This window comes from Spizellomyces punctatus (genome assembly GCF_000182565.1).
Source record: "Spizellomyces punctatus DAOM BR117 chromosome Unknown supercont1.23, whole genome shotgun sequence".
NCBI lineage: Eukaryota > Fungi > Chytridiomycota > Chytridiomycetes > Spizellomycetales > Spizellomycetaceae > Spizellomyces > Spizellomyces punctatus.
Genome location: NW_015971559.1, coordinates 155,997 through 176,057, shown reverse-complemented (window position 1 = coordinate 176,057; position 20,061 = coordinate 155,997). Strand labels below are relative to the sequence as shown.

Here is a 20,061-nt window from a genome sequence, read left to right as displayed (position 1 = left end):
CGGAACCATGGCAACCCACTCGTTTTAGGCAAAATGGAACCCAACCGGCTTACGTTGGCAGACGCGACCTTGCAGGCCAGCTCAAACCTCACACTCTTGCAGCACCGAATATAGGGGAAATGGCGGATGTAGAGTCTATACCGGCTAACACATTGACAGTACGTGAAGATGGATGATGCGAATATGCGCGTACATATCAGGGCGGATAACTGAATTTCGTAAATGCTGGTTTCGGCAAGGCGCAAAATGAAGCATCTGAACTGCAACATAAGATAACGGCACTGGCAACGGAGCTTGAACAAGAGAGAGCAGCACGTCACAAAGCAGAGAAGGAGAAATTGGATACCGAGAAGGAACTGAAGAGAATCAATGGTTGGTTACTTTTTCTCTTGCGATCATGGCACCTGACCTAAAACATAAACAATGCCAGGCGTTGTCGCTAAGTCGAAAGACTCGCGTGCATTGCAACAGTGCATGGAAGAAAATGCAAGGTTGAAGCTCGAGCTAGAAGTACTCAGTGACCAAAAGCTGCAGGTGCATTACAGCTCGATGACGGTAGCTATCAGTTCCTAACTAATGGCAGTGCATCGGTTAGAATCAAGCCTTGAAAGAAAACATCCATCAAATAGTCGCTCAAAGTGACCTACAACGCCGGCAACTCGAAGAGAAACTGGCTAGTTTCACAAGCTCCCAAAACTCACATGGCCATGATTCTGCTAATCCCCCACCACCGTATTCCGTTATTCAACCAGCAACTGAAGTTACTGCTGGCTTGGAGATTCTTCGCGCAGAAGTAAAGGCATTAGAAACAACAGTACGCGATTTACGTGCGGAAAAAGCACATCTGGCGGAATCTTTGGAGGATGCTACTAGGGTGGTTAATGAATTCAAGGCCCTCGAAGAAAAGCGAAAGGCTGCAGAGGCAAACCAAGGACATACTGCAGCAAGTGGGGCTCGATCTTGGTGGAACCGTGGAACTGGAGGAACCGCTAATAATTCTGGGGCAGTTCCCGTGGCCACCAAAGTCAACACATCCTCCGAAACCGCACTGCCTCTTCTGGAAAACAAGGAAGAGCATAACTCGGTACATACTGGGGGGGAGGTGATTCAGTCAACGCCCGGAAACGTACCTGGATCTACCGCAGCAGCGACTTCCAAATGGTGGAACAGGGGAGTCACCACAGCTGCGGTGGGACCTGCTCCCGAAAATTCCAAGGAGATAGAAAGCCTTCGTACTGAACGCCTGAAATTGGAAGAGCAGTTAAGTGCGTCGCTGAAGGAGACGGCAGAGATGCGGGCCCAAATGGAAGAGTTGCGCAAAATATCAGCACAAACAACACTTGCGACAGACCAGACTCATCTGCTTGAGCAGCGGCTTAATGCAACCCTAGAGGAAGTTGCAAGCTGGAAGGCTCGGGCGGAAGAAAGTGAGAGCACTCAGAAAGAGCTTTGCCATCAGCGGGATATTTGTGAAAGTCGTGTTAAGGAGCTCGAAGAACAAGTCAAATCACTTTTGGATGAGTCCATTCAATCGAAAATACCCACCGATACGCTGAAGTCGACCACTGACGAGGTTAAACAGGCGACTGCCACCCGAGAAACACAACTGTTGGAGGAGGTAAAAGGCAGTTCAGAAGATGGCGAAACGGAAACCAGGCAAAGATCGCAATTGAGCGAGCAAATGGAAGTACTGAATCCCACCGATGCCGGGGAGGTACCCTTGCAGGAAGTAGGACGATTGGCAATGGAGGAGCAGAATGCATTACACTTACATGATGCACAAACGGGGAAGGACGAGCAGGAAGGTCAATTACTCAGCCTGCAAACCGCATTGCAAACGGCACATCGTGAAAATGCAGAGTACCGCGAAGCACTCAAGGAACTCGAGAGCACTGTAAAGAATCTGCGGGACGAAATGAATACATTTCAGTCTACTATTGAGGACAAGGAGGCCGAATTGGTCAAATGCAAGTTGGAATTGACCCAGTGTCAAAACAATCTAAAGGATGCAAATGCTCGTATTGCAAGTCTCTCTGGCGTGGTTGACGATAAAATCAAGGAACTGGAGGGGATCAAGCATGAACACGAGCGCAAATTGATTGAGCACACTGCGCAAGCGTCTGACGACGTCAAGCGGGAGGAACTCGAGAGCACTGTAAAGAATCTGCGGGAAGAAATGAATACATTTCAGTCTACTATTGAGGACAAGGAGGCCGAATTGGTCAAGTGCAGATTGGAATTGACCCAGTGTCAAAACAATCTAAACGATGCAAATGCTCGTATTGCAAGTCTCTCTGGCGTGGTTGACGATAAAATAAAGGAACTGGAGGAGATCAAGCATGAGCACGAGCGCAAATTGATTGAGCGCACTGCGCAAGCGTCTGACGACGTCAAGCGGGAGGTGGAAGGTCGCAAAGACGTAGAGATTGACCTTCTGAAGAAGGAATTTGAACGCAGACATAATGAGGAGTTGAAGATAGCAGAAGATGTCTTGAAAACAGAACTCGCAAAAGTCAAGGAAGAGCATGAGCGTACTATGCAGGATTGGAAAAGCAATTCAGAGGCTTTAATGAAATCTAAAGCGGACGAACTATCTGATGCAATAAAATGCAAGCAGGAACTTGAAGTGGAGGTGGGGCGTCAAAATATTCACAAAACTGCAGCAGATGCGGTTATAGCGGAAAAAAACGCAGAAATCGCTCGTTTAACAACCAAAATCAATGAAATGAAAGAAGCAAATGACACCCAAGTGAAAAGCTTGAATGCAAAACTCGAGCAGCTCCAAGAAGTATCTGCCACCGCTGAAAAGAAAGTGGCTTTGGAAGTTGATGAGAGAGTTAGGAAGCAACGAATAGAACTTGACGATAAAGTGAAAAAAGAGCAAAAGGAAAAGCAAAAAATTTTAAGTGAATACGAGAAGCACAAGAAGGACTTTGTCGAAATGCAGAGGAAACTGGAAAGGGAGATCATATCTAAAGGGGAGGAGCTGGGAGGTAGCCTACGCAAAATCAAGACACTAGAGCAGGAGATTGCCTCAATACGCACAGAAAATGCTAAGTTACAAGACGAACACAAGGCCACTATTTCGGATCTTACACGACAATTGGAGGACAAGCAGAAAGAGCTGACCAAGTTACGAGAATTTGAGGTGCATAATCGGGTTGACGTTGAACCATTGAAAGAACAGATCAGCTCTCTTCAATCACGGCATGACATTCTGGTGGCCGAGCTTGAAGTCGCTCGGGGATCACTCGACCGGGCTGCCAAATCATTGCAGGACAAAGAAGATGGTAACAGGAAGCTGAAGGCGAGGATTGATGAGCTCCAAACAAGCGAAGCGACGCTTAAGAAGTCCATTGCTCGTCTTGAGAAAGAGCGATGTGATATTCAAGCACAAATTACCCCGTTGAAAGAGCGGATAGCTTCCTTGGAAGCAGCACGCGAATCTCATGTCCAGGATGTAGAAAACGCTCGAGCAGATACAGAAGTCCGTCTAAATGCAATAGAAACAGAAAAGGCGAGATTTCAATCCGAAAACGAGATTCTGGCGAAGAAGCTAAAGCAAGCTGAGAGTGAAATGAAGATTTTGGAGCGGAAGAGTGCACAGATTGTGGGTAGGATAGAGCCTGCTAGAGTATGGTAACGCTATTAAGAGCTATTCATCAAAAGGTGAAAGATCTGCAAAAGCAATTATCGAAGGAGCGTAAGCATCGCGAATTCCAGGAGGATAACGTCGAGGGCTTAGGTACGCACGTGTGTAGCATTGGCTATACCTGTAACTCAACTGTTATTCCATTTGGAAGTACCTAGCCAGGACGAAAAATCGCCATCGACACGAAATAGTAACATGGACTTAAGCCGCCCTACAAAACCGGTACCCGTGGGTGAAAGCTTAGGAGTTCCCAAAGTCGAGCGGGTATATCCGTGCACACAAATTCATTGCGGGATCGCCAAGAACTGACTTGCCTGTTCGACAGTTAACAGATGACTTACTTCATCTGGCACAAGAAAATGAAATGCTGAACAAGCGCACCAAAAGTGCGGAAGATGAGGTATACCTTTTTCATAGGTGATTCCAACGGTCTCTAGACAATCTTGCATTCGCTTCCAGCTACGGAGTACAAGCGAGCGATTGCACAAGATGACTGAAGAATTGGAACAAAAGTCGAACATCCTGAGACAATACATACTTCGAGACCACGCTCAAAAGCTTCAGCCAGATGAGAAGCCGAAAGTAGCTCAGGTGTGGGGCGGCTCTTTTTTCGTTCTTTTTATGAACATCCAATGACCGAGCACAAACACGACTTCAGACCTTCAATTTGAATATTCTCTCAAGTACATCAGCAATGCAGCGAATGGACCCAGTAGTGCTAGCCCAAATCAACACGAAAATGCAGAAATTACTAGAAGTGTGTCTGCACAATTGTTTTATTGATATCTCCGCAACTCTGACATTTGTTCTCATTGACAGGAGCTCACGAGTAAGATGATAATGATGGAAGGTGCATTAAAGCAGACAGAGACCAGATTTACATAATATGGATTTTGGTGTGGTTGCCTTTTATTTATAGTAGGCATCACCACTCTACCACCAAGTACTATGTTTAGCCATAATATCAATTGTATATGAATGTTGCAGAGTTTATGATGCATTACCATCCTTGATTTTTACAAGCTTGTAAGCTTACCGAGAAAGATATTATTTAGAATTGGAGTACCGGATAGCCAAACACCATATATATTATGAGATTGCAAGCTTAATATGATTTAGGATTACCATATGAGAGCGAATGTTACAGAACTTGATGCAAAGGTTTTGAGAGTTGTTAGTCACGGGATATTGGATATCGGTTGAGGAGAGTTGGGAAATTATTAAAGATTATGCATGAGAGGTGATGTGGGAAGTTGGCATTGATTCTCGATCATTAATTCGCATGTCAGCTAATAAGCATTTTGTTAATGTGCGTTTGTTTACTGATATGTAGAGTTTGGTGTTCATCGTAGAAGAAGCCATGTTTGATTCCATTGTGGTCGTATATCCTTATTGCAATGTGGCACAGCTGGTAGGCAGGTCAGACTAGGAAGTAGGCCGACGCGGATCTGCACTTCCAGCACGAATCTTCTTGCATCTTTCTGTCCGACTCACGGTCAATCATATTCGTAGCACAATGTCCCTGCGACCCAAGGTGTGCCATGTCCGATACAATTTTGGCCATTTAATCAGACTTAACCGTGAATTCGTCAGCGGGTGGATTTCAATGCCAGTTTTCCGGCGTTCCGTCAAGAGCTCTTGAATATGTTTCACAGTACGACTGCTCGAGCGAAGGTTTCTGGAATAGGTATGTTCATGTGTCTTACGAGTTGATGAAATTGGTGGAGTTCGTGTTCCCTCTGTTGACCGTATATCCCTGTTAGATATGTTCCAACAGGTCTACGATCTTTGCACGTCATACCCCAAGCCGCACACAGAGTTACTCTTTCAGTCGATCGGGGATCTCTTACGAGAACATGTTTCTGGTGTACTTCAGGTTTGTCCATAGAACTTGCGAGTTGGAGTTCAAAGAGCCGGGGTCACTCATATCACTTAGACCATCTTGAGCCGGGACGATGTTGTGACCGCGTATGCCAGGGAATGGGAGAAATACCGCGTGGCGGCTAATTACGCCAACATCATTTGTGAATATCTGAACCGAATGTTGCTCAAAATGCGACCGCCATTTGGAGACACTAAGCGACCCTTCAGTCATGGGCGATATTTAAAGCTTTCGGTCGAGGCGGTAATGCCTTTTCTTATTGCGAAACACATCTTATGTGCAAGTGAAATGACACATGTGGCCACCAGCTAGCATTTCACATATGGAAAGAAACAGTCCTGGCAGGGCTGCAGACCCATCACGGAAATCGCCTTGTGTTCCAACTCCTAGACTGGATTCGCCAGGACCGCGACGGGCATATCGTCCTCCACGATGTGATATACAACGCTATTAACTCGCTGGGTATGTATTGTAGGCTGCTTTCCCCGGCAACCCGTTCAGGAGTCTGTTACCCATGCAATGTTTCATTGAAGTCCAACTGAATCAGCATACGGATCAGCCGTTGCAGCTCTACATTGAAATGTTTGAAAATCCCTACTTGGAAGATACACGAGACTATTATGCTCGAGAATCAAATACCCAGATTGCACAGGACCGCATCTCATGCTACATGAGAAAGGTATGTTGACGCGTGGAGCAATTCGTCACACGTCAGTATGTCGAAATAATAAGACGACCAGATACATGAACGTCTCGCCGATGAAGGGGCTCGGAGCGCACGGTTTTGTCACCCCACTTCACTTGAGAGGGTAGAAAATAAATTACGTGATCTAGTTGTGTGTTGTCGATGGTGAGCTAATTCAGTTTGAAGGTCATTAAAGAGTGCGAGCTGCAGTGTATTACTGCGCATCACCGCGAACTGTATGCGGAATTTCGGGTGATTCTTGAAAACGAAAGATTTGCCGGTACGCCCGACCGTATCCGCCTTAGGAAGCGAGCGCTAAAACACTTGGTTAGATTGCATATTGGCGTATTCCCTCCTGTCGCGATCTGCCGATGGGATTTCTGCAATGCTAGATATTTTCGAAAACTTCATTATTACTATAGCTAGAGATGTTATCGGGCGCCTAGGGAGCTCACTAACAAAGGTGCGTGTTCATCCGCCACGTATAGCATCCTTGCCCATCGACCGATCAGGAATCACTATCAGGACCCTCGAGAATATGCGGAGTCTTTGATGAGTCTGCAAGCAAAATATATGGGAATGTGTGATGAAGTGTTCGCCGGAAACCTTGCGTTCACAGCAGCCGTGGATAAGGTAAGGTAAGAGGGATCAGGAGAGAAGGACTAGGTCTGTTACGCGTTTAACCGGTTGGCACCAGGCATTCAGATCTATAGTGAATACAGCAATACCCTCCACGAGTAGTAGCGCAGCGGAACTTTTGGCCCGTTATTGCGACCTTCTCTTGAAGAGAACTGCAAAGGGACTGGTAGAATCCGAGGTGGACGATAAACTGTCTCGTATGGTTCGTACCATTGTCATTTCTCGACATATGCTGTTTGCGGCGCTTCCTTATCTTTGAATAGATTACCCTTTTCAAATACCTGGACGATAAAGATGTTTTTCAGAAATTTTACTCAAGGATGATTGCGAAGCGCTTAATATACGGGACTTCCGTTTCTGAGGAAGCTGAATTGAACATGCTATCGCGATTGAAAGTTGTATTTCTGATGTTCGTCGGACGTTACGCTTCCACCACTAAACGTAACGTTTACAGGCTGCATGTGGCGTAGAGTACACAAGCAAGCTTCAGCGAATGTTCACGGATGTCACAATTAGCAATGATCTGAACGTGGGATTCTCTAAGTTCGCCCAGCTCAATTCCATCAACCTCGGAAGTATGTGTCGTTTTCTGCCAAGGTCGATACTCTATTGAGGCTTGTACTTAGGCGGTTCTTTAATGCAGCTGAATTCAGCATCTTGGTGCTTACTGCGGGATCATGGCCTCTGTCGGCTTCTGCCTCGGGGTTTGTACTCCCAAGTGCGGTGAGTGAGGAGAGAACGTTCACTTTCTTGCTGCAGTACCTCATACTAGCATCAGTTGGAGAAAAGCGTGAGCCAGTTTACGACTTTCTACGGTAAACACCACAATGGACGAAAGCTGACGTGGTTGCATCATTTGGCGAGAGGTTAGCGGTTGCCCGTCAGTTAGACCATATGAAGTGTCACTAACGTACGAGGCTTAGCGGACGTGAAAATAAATCATATGGACAAGCGATATGAATTGAACGTGTCCCTATATCAGCTCGGTGTTCTTCTGCTTTTTAATGTCACGCCTTCGTTGACAATTCACGACATCATCCATCAGACAAAACTGAACAGTAGCGAAGTTGAACGTATTCTCAAGGTTTGTCTGAAATTCCCGCTGCCTCTCGCCACAAATCCCCCGCTCAAGATGGTCCTTTGGTCAGATATTCGTTGACATCAACCTCCTAACCGTGATTGATACGCAAACTTATATCGTGAATCATGGCTTCGCGAGCAAACGCACTAAAATAAAAATCAACACGGCTCTTCAAACGGAAACTCCGCAAGAAGTAACTGCAGCCCGCAAGGCGGTGGATGAAGACCGAAAGCTCTATCTCCAGGTACGCTGCACGGCAAATAATTGATTTTCTCGACTCCCCTATAGCATTTGTCATGTAGGCAGCTATTGTTCGCATTATGAAGTCCCGGAAAGAATTAAGTCATACCCAGTTAGTCCAGCAAGTAATCGACCAAGCAAAGGTGAATTTTGCACCGTCCATCCCGGTTATTAAAAGATGCATTGAACAGCTTATTGAGAAGCAATACAGTAAGGCGAGCCTATTAGCAGCATGCATTCAAGGACAGGCGGCTAACCTATACTGTTGCACTTGCCAGTTGATCGGGTCCCACATACGCGCGATCGATATGTATATATTAGCTGAGACACCCTTCGTCGTGTCATTTGATTTGCATAAACTCCTTAAAATTACATTATTCCCTTGCTCTATATAAACAATTGTTTATGTGGAAAACGGCATCAATATCATCTCTGACTGTGTTGACGCACTTTGGCCTTCACAATTGTCCCCTTGGTAGATTCTTTCGCGACAACTGTAAATGCACCTCCTTTCTCCACAGTGAATGTGACATCGACAGAGGCTTGCCCTATAGGCATGTCTTCGGGCAAGTCCGCTAGAACCACCTCCGCAACTAATACGTTCTCCTTCGCCACCGCATGGTCTCCCTCGTAGACAGAAAGTAGTAATTCGCGCTGTCCATTTTGTACCCCGAACGACATTGTACGACGCGCAGGAATGGGGACTCTTTTCGGTATTATGGCCAAAAATGCCCCATCTGGTAGCTCCAGGCCAAGACTTTGACTCAAATGCATGCAATTGACAACGTCATGGCTGTTTGCGGACGAAGCGTAGTCGATGTTCGGAGGTGTTGACAAGATTATGGCTGCCTGGGTGGCACATCCACGCGAAATGGCCTCGTCAGGCTCGACATCCATACGAAGATTCGCAGACGGAAAAACACCTTTCGCAACTGTCTGGAACCGGGGCATCCGGCTTGCTCCGCCAACCAGTAGTACCTCATCAATTTCCTCTACCCCAACTCCCGCCTCCGACAACGACCTTTTAATCACATCTACGCATCGAGCGTATAGTGGTTCAGCCAACATTTCAAATCGACCACGGGGCACGGTACCGTGATAGTCCATGCCCTCATATAGACTTTCCACTGAACATGGAGCATTGTCTTGCCGAGTTAGCGCTCGTTTAGTTTGCTCACAAGCCTTCTGCAGCTTCGCACGAGCCCGCCTGTTGCCGGAAATATCCAGCTTGGTTTTCCGACGGAATTCTTGTTGTACAAAGTCCATCAAGATCTCATCAAAATGGACACCACCTAGCTGCGGGTCTTCCACAGACTTGACCACGGTGTACAATCCGTCATTGGCGGAGAGCAGCGTCACATTGAATTGATGTCCGCCAAGATCGAGTACTACTACCAGCTTATCCCGTTTTGAAGAACCTCCGCGGTACTGTTGCGCGATATCAAAAGCAATAGCTGCCGCGATTGGTTCATGGATAGTGAAAACTTTGGCAAATCCCGCATCTTGTGCGGCGTTAATTAGAGCAACCCGCTGCACTTCCTCGAAATGAATAGGCGTCGAGATTACGCATCCCTCAACAAGCTTCCCCAGAAAATTCTCCGCAGTTTCCTTAAGTTTGCGCAAGTACTTTGCAGTCACGGCATTGACGGTATGATATTCCTTTTTGGGCTCGTCGGCTTCAAGATCCGACGAGGTCTCCACTTCGTACGTGGGTAAGGTAGAGTCTATCGGGGATGGAACAATGGACATTAGGAGATTTCGCGAGTGCTCTTGTACCTCCTCGTCGTCGAACCTATTGATAATGATTCTAAATTAGTATATTTTAGATTTGGCTACATCACAAGCAGCACGAACTTTTTGCCCAAGAGGTTCCGAAATTGCACTATCGTTCCAGTGGGATTGGATATAGCCTGGACTTTTGCTTGCGACCCTGCCAGCTCCTCGCCATGCCCAGTGAAAGCATAGTACGACGGGATGTTTCGGTCCCCATCTTCGTTGGCAATGGTTTCCCCCCAACCGTCCTTGCCGATAATCGCCACGGAGGAATAAAGAGTACCGAAGCTTATTCCTACAAATACTGGAAGCGCCTGATTGTCCGCCATGTTCACCAGAGTTGCACTTTTCCGCACTGGGACAGCGTTCAACCCTTGGCAAGGAGTGCAAAACACGTCCAAAAAAAAAATAAATGACTGCTGTCATCATGTATTTCATATTTCCTTTTTAAGCCATGACGATCTAGGGTCGTAAACCAACCATACCGTAACACTGTGGCCGGAACATTCACGACATGTCTTTGAGAGGTCAAGTGCGAAGCCTGTACAAGCAGGTAGGCAGCATTGCGGACGATGCTGTTTCGAGCTTACAAGCCTAACTGGATGACACAAGTTACTATTTATTGGTAGAGAGTATCCAGCCGGTTTTGAGTTCTACAGGGCGCGGTTGAAAGCAGCCTTTCTTAAAAAGCGGGATTTGTCAGATCCCGAAGACATCCGAAAGGCTCTCCGCCAGGGTGAGTTAAGACTCGTCCAGAAGTTTGAGGCGTATACATCTGACCTTCACATCAAAGGAGAATTTGTCCTCAAAGAACTAGAAGCTCTCTGGTTTCTCAAAAAGTACAGGCATTTGAAGCAGAAGTATTATGATCAATAAATGTCCTATTTAGAGGTTATATTTGGATGGCCTGGATGGGAGAAGCCTGTGATCTTCGTGGCGATCGCCACCGTTGCTGACAGTTATTTATTCAGATGGCTGGTAAGGATGAACCAGCAGCTCAGAAAATTCTTTGATGCTGTCTACCCCTCGTATCTCCTTGGTAAGCAAGGGCATTTCTACAATATGAAAATCTTCGTACAACTCGTGTATTTGTTCCAGATATTTGGCTTGCATTTTTGACCGCACAGAGCAATGTTCGCATGTGGACCCTTTTTTTACAATGACGTTCAGTAGGGAATTGACCGAACAAAGTGACGGATGAAAGCTACATACCCTTTGGAGGATGCAAAAGCTGATTGACAACAATATTGTGCGTATCAATATGGAACGACGTTAACTCCTGAATCATGCGCTCCGTTTCGTAGAGTGACAAGAATTCAGAGATGCAAACACAGATGAATGTTGTCTTCTCCTACGATTCACCTCCAGTATTAGTGCGTGTGGATCGTACGCACACTATTACGCACTTACAGGATCTTGAAATTGCGCATTGACCTCTTGAATTACCGTCCGCATACCTTCCAGCTTTTGAAATATATCCTCCTGATTGGGCGACATTCCCATCATTCCGCTCATCTAAAGAACAGATAGCCATTAAAATAATGTTGATAGGTTACAGGCTTTGGTTGTAATTACCTGCTGAAACATGGGACCAAATCTGCCTCCAAACTGGGAGAGCTTCCCAAGAGCTTTCTCCAACACCGTGGGGAATGACAGGAAACGGAGGGTGTGGCCAGTTGGGGCTGTGTCAAAAACAATGCAAGAGTAATCCATTGACTTCACCAGTCTAGAGCGGACCAGGTAAAGTTGAGCGATCATATGATGAGCGGATGGCACATATTACGTACTTCATGACTTCAGCAAAACTCATGGCTTCATCAACGCCGGGTATCGCGAACGCCATATCCTGCAGATGCGATTGTACTCCTGATTCTTGAGCTACCCTTTGAATGAGTACAGCGGCAGGCGATCTTATCCGTTCTAGCTTGCCTTACCATTTTCAATCATTTCCTGAATGCTTCCCGTAGGGTCAATTTCCTGCAGATCGCCAAGAAGTCAACTCTCAAATTAGGAGATCCTTATTCGCAGCGCCGTACCATGGCGTAGAGATTGTCGTATCCATTCACGAGAGTCGGCGTTTTTGAGAATTTCTGTCCAAACGCGTCTGCAGAAGACGACGATCAACATGGCGCATGTCAGTCACTGCACTGAACAGTAATATACCGGATAGATTGTGTGCCGGGTCCGTCGATATGAGGAGAACCGATTCCCTCACTTTTGCTAGTTGGGTAGCCAGAGAACAGCTGCGGGGCATGTTACGCAAACGTAAATGCTTCAAAGGATGCAGGGCCAGTAACAGTACCTCGTGGTCGTCTTTCCAACACCACCTTTACCGCCAACAAACATCCAGCGCAAGCTCTGCTGGTCCAGCACATTCTGAAGTGTCGGTGAAAGAGGTTCTAGCTGTTCGTCGTCGGACATGTTGACAGCAGGTGAGCCGCTTTGAGTCGACGGTCTTGTTGCTACGACAGTGTTCTGTTACGTACAGTAGGTCAGATTCCAGCCAAATATCCAATCAATGATTTAATTGCATGAAGTCATTCAAGTGCATGAGATCGTCCTCCAGGAGTGTCCATTAGCTCACCTTACGGTGGAAGGCAATTCCTATGAAAGCAGAAGTCAGATTGGTCTTGTACTTAACGGCTGTTTACGCCAACGAAAGATTTGGAAGCAGCTGAACCGTCAACTTACCAAGCCGGGTTCTACGGGCGAAACTGACCTTCGTCTGTAATCGGTTCCAATGCACTCTGTACGCGAACTGGTCAAATAGAACACTTGTTGTTGGGTGTGAGCAGCTGCCCTCCAATGGACATCAGTACTTCTCTTCCGGAGCTTTTAGACCCATCGCTGTGGGTATACAAGAGCGAAGGAAATGCAAATATTGTGCTCTCTTATGCGGGATCGGACCCTAAATATGTATGCAGGTACCACTTGTTACAGTTGCGCTGGTGGGGAATGTGGCCAAAGACGACAAACACGACAATAGAGTGAATACTAGCAGAATTGGCAGACTAAGCATGGTTATCTATATGGTCAGGCTGGTATCGTCCTCCGGGTCCGGAAGACGCAGAATGAGCGAGGGATAGTGTCAGAAGACGGCGATATTTTTAGTCTCGAGCATGAACACGACTTTCAACGGCATATCATCAGCAAGCTTATCAATAGCTGTTACATTAGCCAAATGGTAAGTGCGGCGAGTGATTTCCTAAAGGAAATACTTTCAATAAGGATGCAATAAGCGTTTTTGTAGCAACTTATAAGGGTGACTCCGACGTTTCTTATTGCACTATCAAATTCGCTATCAACTGTTCGCCCACCTTCGAGACAGCACAAGGACCTTGACACGTCTCAACCCTGGGCAGCACTAATGTCGGATCATACTATAGTACCTGAATTACAGATCAATGACCGTGCCCATGCGGAAAGTAATCCTGAAACGCACGGCCTAGAGTCTAGCGAGAGTTTGCCCAAGGTCATTGCAGTTGAAATAAAGGTACCTAACAGTTATCTCTATCCCATTATGGTTCCAGCCGAAAGGTAACAAGACCTGCCCTATTCAGCCAAAGTGGGGATTCCTGCCCGTTTCCCCGGTTATCAATCCGGCCCATTCAGTCAAGTATACAACTTGTCGATATTGCATGCACCAGCATTGGAAAGGCAGAAAACACGAACATCATATACAGAGCAGCTTCTGTCCGCTGGACCTGTACTCCAAAGACCCCCAGCGCGTCAGAACATCATTGAAATCCTTGCTTCGTTCTCCTCAAAATAATCTGAAGCTTTTCGTGGACGGGATGCCAATCATGCTAGGCCAGGTCTGTAGACATGCTTAAGAATACAGATTGAGCAAGTGCGTGATGTATCACCTCAGGGACAGTCAATCGATAAATCGTTCAGCGTTCTTGAGTCGTTCTTTCGACGCATTGTCGGCGAATCAGAAGCGCCAAATGTCGTAAGTAGTCGCGGAGGCCGATAACTTCCTAATCCTAAACATTGTCAGATTTGGCTCATTATTGCTAGGCAGGCGTGGATCATTTGGTGGATCTCTTGACGACAATTATTGTGTCGGATTCATTACTTCAGATGTTGAAGTACCATCAGCAGAATTTGGATCAATACGACATTGAAGGGATTTTTCCTTGGTACGATAAGCTCGAACTTGATACGAAATTGCATGATCCGTCAATTGCGGAGTGGAATGAGATAGTGCAAACATATCTGAGACGAATATCTTCACCTGGTGAGGATCTTATCATGTCTTAGGTTGTCTCGGCTGGGCACCAATTATTTACCCTACAAGATGCGGAGATGCCTCGTGATTGGGCGGAGTGTTCGCTAACAGAACAGCTGCATTATATTTACGAGTTTGTGTTGTCAGCCACCCTGAAGGACTGCTCAGTGATAATTACGCTGTGGCCCGAAGCCGAAGAAGATAGTTATGGAAGGATCCGTTGTGACCCTGGCGAAGGCGAAGGGACGATTCAGCTTCCTAGTAGTACCCGCCTCCTGCGATATAAAATTCGCATCGTTGATATAGATCCGAAGCGACTGGGAAAGATACCGTCTTATTTTGCGCTTGATCAAAACATTGTGAGGTACTGTGATAGCCTGTTGCTCCACGTGATTTTCTCGCAAACTCTGAAATTGTATCATGAAGGCATTTTCGAACCCTTAATGTCCACAAAGATTGCTCGTTGCAGAGCTTTACTTTTCCTTAGTGGTTAAGCATAGAGATATTGTAATTAAATATAATAAAAAATCCTCGTGAAAACAATTACAAAGCCAGCCATCCGTTATCGCCGTGGACCAGATGTTCGGTGCCCTTCACGTCCTTTCAAGGACCTGCCGCGCTGCTTATCATCTAGTGTGGAGTGGGCTCTTGGATCGATTACTGTGTAATCCTCTACGCGCGGTTCATACACATTGGCCCCACGCTCTTTCTCAAATACAAGCTTGGTTGCCATCCACCCTTCTTCATCTCCTTCTTCCTTCTTTCCGAATGTGTCCCTGCAGCTTGCACAATTCCTTACGAAGTGGAGTTGGCACTCCTGGGATTCACCAGATGCATCTGCGTCTGACGCTCGTGCAGGCGCATGCGAAACTTTGGAAGAAGTATCTCGAATCTTGCCCTGGAACTTTCGCAGCATCTCCAGTGTATCCGTTTCTCCTTTAACTCTTCGTCGTTTGGCACTGATGGCTTTTCCAGAGTCGACAAACTCTGCCCGCATACGATCGACCAGTTTTTCCTTCGCCCGACGGTTGGCGATGCCATCTTCGCTCACTTCCAAGCGTCCTGTGTTCATAGCCCGTATTTCACTTTGCACTTTCTCTACTTCACTCTTCATCTGACGTCTGAACAGAAAACTGTTAATGGGCTGAGGTCGCGGTAGCGGAAAGTTAAAAAACGAACATTGAAGACTCTGTCCGCCGAGTTGGCGACACGTTCCTTGGTCGCTTCGTGACCACACTTTCGCGCATGTGCCGCTCAAACTTCTCTTCTTCCGTTGCGGTCTGACTAGGTGAACGCAAGGAGTGGTCTGATGGCACAGGGGTTCGTGAACGCGTTGAGAGTTCCACAGCTATATCACTTCGGAGACGGGGATCATTTGTCAAAACGTCATGACTACTCTTTATCCTTGATCCGGTTGATTTTGCGGTTTCAGCTTCCTCCTCCCCAAATGATAGTAAGCTCAAGTTTCTGTATTCGGTGGAATTTCGTGAAGGAATGAATGAGAACGCAGTCCATGGTACTGACTGACAACAACGTACTTTTTGCCCTTGGGTTTCTTTGCCTGCTCTTCCTTTTCCTTGGCTGCTCTTAATGCTGCAGCTTGCGCCAGCCGCTCCTCTGGTGTCGTCCGTAGTTTGATATCGTCAAACGGATTTGACAGTACTTCGGCACGTAGGAATTTTGGGGGATACAGTGGTCGCTCCTCTTCATCTGTCTCCAGCGCAGAAAATTTCAGCAGATTATATATGGTATCGCCGACAATCTATAGAGAAGCAATCAATAAAAGGCTACGGGTGAATGACAAAATTACAGATTCCATTTACTTTGCCGAATATGGTGCTTTTCCTATTTAATTCATCAGCACGATCCAGGGTGAAGAAGAACTGACTTCGGTTGTCATTTTCCCCTGTATTGGCCTGTCATTGGAGCATCCTTGGTTATTGGGTTTTGCTATTCAACTTGCGCTGGCGATCATACCATTGCGAGCAAGCCGCGATGGCTGAATCGGAGCCTTGAGTGAAACTCATCGGCAAACTGATGGCGGTTAGAATGGAAACTCCAGTCAGCCAGATATCGCTCTCAAAGGATACATACTGGCGCACCAAAAACAGACTCTCCTCCGTGTCCCGTTCCTTCAGAAACATATCATTCAGCATCGTCGTGATCCTGACGGCTAGACGTACTGTATTGTACCTGTTGGATCACCGCCTTGGACTATGAAATCCTTGACAATCCGGTGAAAAATAGTATTGTCGTAGTACCCCTCTAAGCTACGATGTAATACTGTGAGTCCTTCTTTGACCGGTAATGCCCTCGTATCCGGTTTCCCAAACGACAGACCATAATTGGACGAAGTTTCGACAAGCTTTGGGAGTTTCTTTGGGCCATAACTGGTAGAATATGAGAAAAGGGGGTTGTAAAGATTTTTCTGCATGCATCTTGCAAGTCAGGCTCACCTCCACCTCCAAAGGTCCTAACGTCGTATGCAGGAGAATCTAAGCAACCAAATTGTATTCACGTTAGATAGCGTAAAACTTTGGAAATCCGTTTGCCTAACGCAAGAGTACGGAGTGAGTGTCAGGACATCAACGTGTACCTTTCCCTTAGTTGGCGGTTCCGTTATATATGCGTTGCTCATGTAGATAATTCTTGGGAGATCAACCAGCGATCCGAGTCCAGCATTCTAGGGACACAAGTATTGGTGCAGCTATGTCACCTGACCCCATCAGTCCAGTGCAGTCACCAGCAATTGTCGAGGGCATCTTGAGGTTGTGGGAAATGGATTGCGCGGACCAAATTGTGCACCTGAACGAGCGCCTTACACACCTGGAGGCGATAACTGCTCCTAGCCTCCTATCTCTTACGAGTGATGGAAGAGGCAAATTAGAGGGTTCTCTTTTGCGCTCATTACAAGGAATACAAGAAAAGTTATTGCAAATTGCTCAAGAACGTCGCGGTATCGGCGATTTCTTTCAAAAATGTACTGTTTAGCACATCCTCGCTGTTTTCCGATAGATGAGGTTAATCTCATGGAGCGAATTTCGAGTAGACGCTCGTCTTGAAGCCTCTTTGTCGAATGATAGAGTTGAGCTTGAGACAGGGACGTTGGACACGGTAGCGAAACGGGATATTCTCCTAGCCTCCGAAGACGACCTGACCAACTACACACATCTGCTCAAGGAATTAAGTTCCCTGAAGAACGAACTTGACTCACCTATTTTGCAAGGTTGTTGTGTATCTTGGAAACAACGGCAGTGCGATTCTGACGACCGCCGTATTCAGGACTGGAAACTTTGATTCCTCGACTTAATGAAACGGAAGCACGGTATATAAAGCAGAGACATCAAGAGGAAGGGCTGCGAAGAAGACTCTGCAACATGCTGACTACCTACAATCGCTTTGTATGATGCCGTCACCCTGGCTTCTTCTTATTGCATTAATTTCAATAACGAATTTTGCGTTATAGGTAAACACCCTTTCAGAGATATTCATTTGGCACGAGGAGACATTGTCAAATTTAGAACAACAAGTGGTCCAGTACGAGGTGATGCTAGGGAATGAGCGAGCACATTGAGGACGCCGCAAAGCTGTGTATAACCGCTAAATAAGGGAATCGCGATTATTGGTACAATTAGACCCAACAGTGATCGCAAAATGATTTCTCTTTAAGAGGGGTACAGAATATTTCATATTTTGGCCAATTTCTCCTTTTTTACCAGAGGGTTCTCCTTCACGAGGGCCGCCTTTCCTGCACCCTTGTAGTCATATGTGCATGCGTGTCGATCTGAATAGCGATGGATTGAACAAAATGTCTAAAAGGGAATAGTTGATACTATACCGTTGAAAAGAGGGCTTAGTGAAATAATAACTACTCACCTGGCTGCACCGACATTTAAATGACGTCGCGGGTCCTAATTTTTTTTTGCACATGCAGCACCGCCGCTGAGTGACTACAGTGGCTTTCACCTCTTTTTTCGATCGGGGTCGTTCACCGGGTTTTGGCGCAGAATCGCAACCAGGGCCCATCAACCGATCCCTGTTTTGTTTGAGACATCGCAATTCAGTATGACTCCCCCTAGCCGTCGAGTTTGAAGCCGCGCGGGCCCGTCGCCCAGGAACGGCGGCAGAGATGAATTCTAAGACGTGCTCAGCTGATGTGCTCGGCTGATCGGTGCGCAGCGTAGTATTATCCGAGGCCGACAAATAACCGCCTTCATCAGGAGAATCCATCTTGAAGCTCTGCGGCCGCCGTCCACGTCCTTTTTCTCTCAGTCTAGGCGCTCCACACAAAATGTTACGCACTTCACAGCGGTCACGATCGCAATCTTCTCTCTCGGTGACGTTCGGCGGCGTTACTGGGGGTGTATCATCCAAAACAAGTGTCCCCTTATTCCGTAAATGTGCTGCCGATGCCGGGCGTGTTTTCGGGATGATGATCATCGGGCCCGACCCTCCTGGCAACCGCATCACCGAGATAGCGGTAGCTGGGCGCAGGCGTCTTCGTGGTGTTCGTGGGCATCCAAATGCCCTTTTTCTGGATCCCATTCGATTCCCCCGCCATGCCAACACGTCATGGAAAACGTCTTGAATCAAGGATTCTCCCGACGAAGGGCGGGAATCTGAGGTACTGCTGAAGGGTGATACGCCTCTCTCTGAAAGAGTTCCGGTTGAGGACAGGGCTGCAAACGACATGAGGGTTGAGATGTTAGATTCGCTGGAGGTTGGACGGAGATCCTTCAACTGCCGTTCTTGCGTAGGCAGGACCCCGGATTCCTGTGAGTTTGATGTGGACCTTCGGCTTTCGTCGTCGCTGCCACCTAACGGCCGGATGACCACTGAAGATGCATCGCAGCCTAGGTCTTCAAAAACTTCTACTCCTGCAAGCTCGGCTAACTGCAGCAACCTCCTCGTGTCAGCACGTTGGTCCCTAATGTCCGCCATATGAAGCTCAAGCATGTAAACATCCTCCTCTTCTTTGCATAGGAAGAAGACCACTGAATCATATTCCTTTGCGACCTTTTTCATCTTCAGTGGAGGTCCTGGTCCTGTAGTTGACAATCAGTCATTCAATCAAGAAATGAGAAAAGGACCTGTTTCTTTGTTTGGATGCGGCGTGCCTTACCTGTAGACATGTGTAGCAATAGTTGTAACTTAGACCCGTTCTCAATCCCGAATTGTCCAATAACGGACCTATCGTCCGCCAGCGCTTTATCCCGCCAAAGGAGGATTTGCGACTCAACGGGTATCCCCTCCATGTCCTGAATGCATCGCTTAACGTCTTCTACAGCGTCCGTTGCACGGACTTGAATGGTGAACGTTCCGGTCAATGTCCCAATTGTCAATGTTAGCATCTCTGGGGTCCCAGGTAAGCGATGCGATAGTCGATAGGAAGGGGGCATTGGTTGGTTTGACCAGGACGCAGAGAAGGGTGGGGTCGTTTGCCTGCCCGACCCCGTGCAAGACGTGGTTGCTGTGAACTGTCGAGTTTCTGGAGACGTTGATAACCTGGACAGATTCTCTGATATGCGATCGCAAATGGTCCCGGAAGCGTTTGAAGGATCATCGCTCGTCGGAGCTCCACGCGTACCTATTGGTCGTGAACTTGTTGCGGACGTCCGTCTACTGGCTTTGGCCGAAGTGCGTTTCGAGCTTTGCGAGCGTGGACGACTTGGGGAACGACGCGATATTGGGAGGTTGGTGTTGGACCCGGAATCTGAATCTGAGACGCCCGCACTCTTCATTTTACTATGCTGGGACGTTGGGGAAGGCGAAGTGAAGTTTGCTTACGCTGACGAGCTCAGTCATGTGCAGCCATAGTCTAAATACACCGTGTTCTGGACGACTAAGCACATGTCTCTATGGCAACAGTCCACTGGGT

At 47.1% G+C, this 20,061-nt stretch overlaps 9 protein-coding genes across 10 annotated transcripts; 5 read left to right on the top strand and 4 right to left on the bottom strand.

Moving 5' to 3' along the window:
* Positions 1–113: 113 nt before the first annotated feature.
* SPPG_08615 (uncharacterized protein) lies at positions 114–4,640 on the top strand. The gene is made up of 10 exons (XM_016756762.1): positions 114–158; positions 240–372; positions 431–534; positions 596–3,610; positions 3,670–3,745; positions 3,804–3,916; positions 3,978–4,052; positions 4,112–4,243; positions 4,311–4,409; positions 4,472–4,640. Exons 1-10 carry the CDS (start codon positions 120–122, stop codon positions 4,535–4,537), a joined length of 3,852 nt encoding a protein of 1,283 aa, XP_016604059.1. The 5' UTR covers positions 114–119; the 3' UTR covers positions 4,538–4,640.
* A 412-nt stretch (positions 4,641–5,052) lies between these two features.
* Positions 5,053–8,642, top strand: SPPG_08614 (uncharacterized protein). Its single transcript, XM_016756761.1, has 19 exons — positions 5,053–5,186; positions 5,246–5,339; positions 5,416–5,528; positions 5,589–5,777; positions 5,843–5,996; positions 6,068–6,213; positions 6,275–6,343; positions 6,406–6,499; positions 6,552–6,682; positions 6,745–6,852; positions 6,917–7,060; positions 7,122–7,253; positions 7,313–7,433; positions 7,502–7,581; positions 7,637–7,724; positions 7,782–7,942; positions 8,007–8,183; positions 8,242–8,389; positions 8,458–8,642. The coding sequence occupies exons 1-19, from the start codon at positions 5,169–5,171 to the stop codon at positions 8,502–8,504; spliced, it is 2,214 nt and encodes a 737-aa protein (XP_016604058.1). The 5' UTR covers positions 5,053–5,168; the 3' UTR covers positions 8,505–8,642.
* On the bottom strand, positions 8,343–10,350 carry SPPG_08613 (uncharacterized protein). The gene is made up of 2 exons (XM_016756760.1): positions 10,034–10,350; positions 8,343–9,971 (listed from the first exon to the last, which is right to left on the bottom strand). The coding sequence occupies exons 1-2, from the start codon at positions 10,279–10,281 to the stop codon at positions 8,606–8,608; spliced, it is 1,614 nt and encodes a 537-aa protein (XP_016604057.1). The 5' UTR covers positions 10,282–10,350; the 3' UTR covers positions 8,343–8,605.
* Positions 10,351–10,417: 67 nt separating this feature from the next.
* Positions 10,418–11,038, top strand: SPPG_08612 (uncharacterized protein). Its single transcript, XM_016756759.1, has 3 exons — positions 10,418–10,505; positions 10,565–10,688; positions 10,746–11,038. The coding sequence occupies exons 1-3, from the start codon at positions 10,467–10,469 to the stop codon at positions 10,826–10,828; spliced, it is 246 nt and encodes an 81-aa protein (XP_016604056.1). The 5' UTR covers positions 10,418–10,466; the 3' UTR covers positions 10,829–11,038.
* On the bottom strand, positions 10,796–12,627 carry SPPG_08611 (ATPase GET3). Its single transcript, XM_016756758.1, has 10 exons — positions 12,537–12,627; positions 12,255–12,427; positions 12,116–12,195; positions 11,989–12,056; positions 11,887–11,929; positions 11,740–11,830; positions 11,528–11,678; positions 11,363–11,467; positions 11,165–11,303; positions 10,796–11,100 (listed from the first exon to the last, which is right to left on the bottom strand). Exons 2-10 carry the CDS (start codon positions 12,371–12,373, stop codon positions 10,916–10,918), a joined length of 981 nt encoding a protein of 326 aa, XP_016604055.1. The 5' UTR covers positions 12,374–12,427; positions 12,537–12,627; the 3' UTR covers positions 10,796–10,915.
* Positions 12,628–12,750: 123 nt separating this feature from the next.
* Positions 12,751–14,726, top strand: SPPG_08610. Of its 2 annotated transcripts, none has more exons than XM_016756757.1 (8): positions 12,751–12,868; positions 12,990–13,136; positions 13,203–13,445; positions 13,513–13,767; positions 13,824–13,904; positions 13,973–14,192; positions 14,253–14,547; positions 14,610–14,726. In XM_016756757.1, the coding sequence occupies exons 1-8, from the start codon at positions 12,758–12,760 to the stop codon at positions 14,668–14,670; spliced, it is 1,413 nt and encodes a 470-aa protein (XP_016604054.1). In that variant the 5' UTR covers positions 12,751–12,757; the 3' UTR covers positions 14,671–14,726. The 2 variants fall into 2 exon arrangements, with proteins under 2 accessions (XP_016604054.1, XP_016604053.1); XM_016756756.1 differs by having other exon boundaries at positions 13,192–13,445.
* SPPG_08609 (uncharacterized protein) lies at positions 14,633–16,839 on the bottom strand. The gene is made up of 10 exons (XM_016756755.1): positions 16,780–16,839; positions 16,640–16,678; positions 16,524–16,573; positions 16,377–16,453; positions 16,278–16,315; positions 16,161–16,217; positions 16,007–16,099; positions 15,722–15,945; positions 15,363–15,650; positions 14,633–15,304 (listed from the first exon to the last, which is right to left on the bottom strand). The coding sequence occupies exons 1-10, from the start codon at positions 16,819–16,821 to the stop codon at positions 14,746–14,748; spliced, it is 1,467 nt and encodes a 488-aa protein (XP_016604052.1). The 5' UTR covers positions 16,822–16,839; the 3' UTR covers positions 14,633–14,745.
* Positions 16,840–16,892: 53 nt separating this feature from the next.
* SPPG_08608 (uncharacterized protein) lies at positions 16,893–18,065 on the top strand (the record flags this gene model as incomplete). The annotated part of the gene is made up of 4 exons (XM_016756754.1): positions 16,893–17,163; positions 17,233–17,409; positions 17,466–17,584; positions 17,650–18,065. The coding sequence occupies 4 exons, from the start codon at positions 16,893–16,895 to the stop codon at positions 17,755–17,757; spliced, it is 675 nt and encodes a 224-aa protein (XP_016604051.1). The 3' UTR covers positions 17,758–18,065.
* On the bottom strand, positions 17,682–19,968 carry SPPG_08607 (uncharacterized protein). Its single transcript, XM_016756753.1, has 3 exons — positions 19,306–19,968; positions 18,060–19,228; positions 17,682–17,995 (listed from the first exon to the last, which is right to left on the bottom strand). The coding sequence occupies exons 1-3, from the start codon at positions 19,922–19,924 to the stop codon at positions 17,870–17,872; spliced, it is 1,914 nt and encodes a 637-aa protein (XP_016604050.1). The 5' UTR covers positions 19,925–19,968; the 3' UTR covers positions 17,682–17,869.
* Between the last annotated feature and the right edge of the window lie 93 nt (positions 19,969–20,061).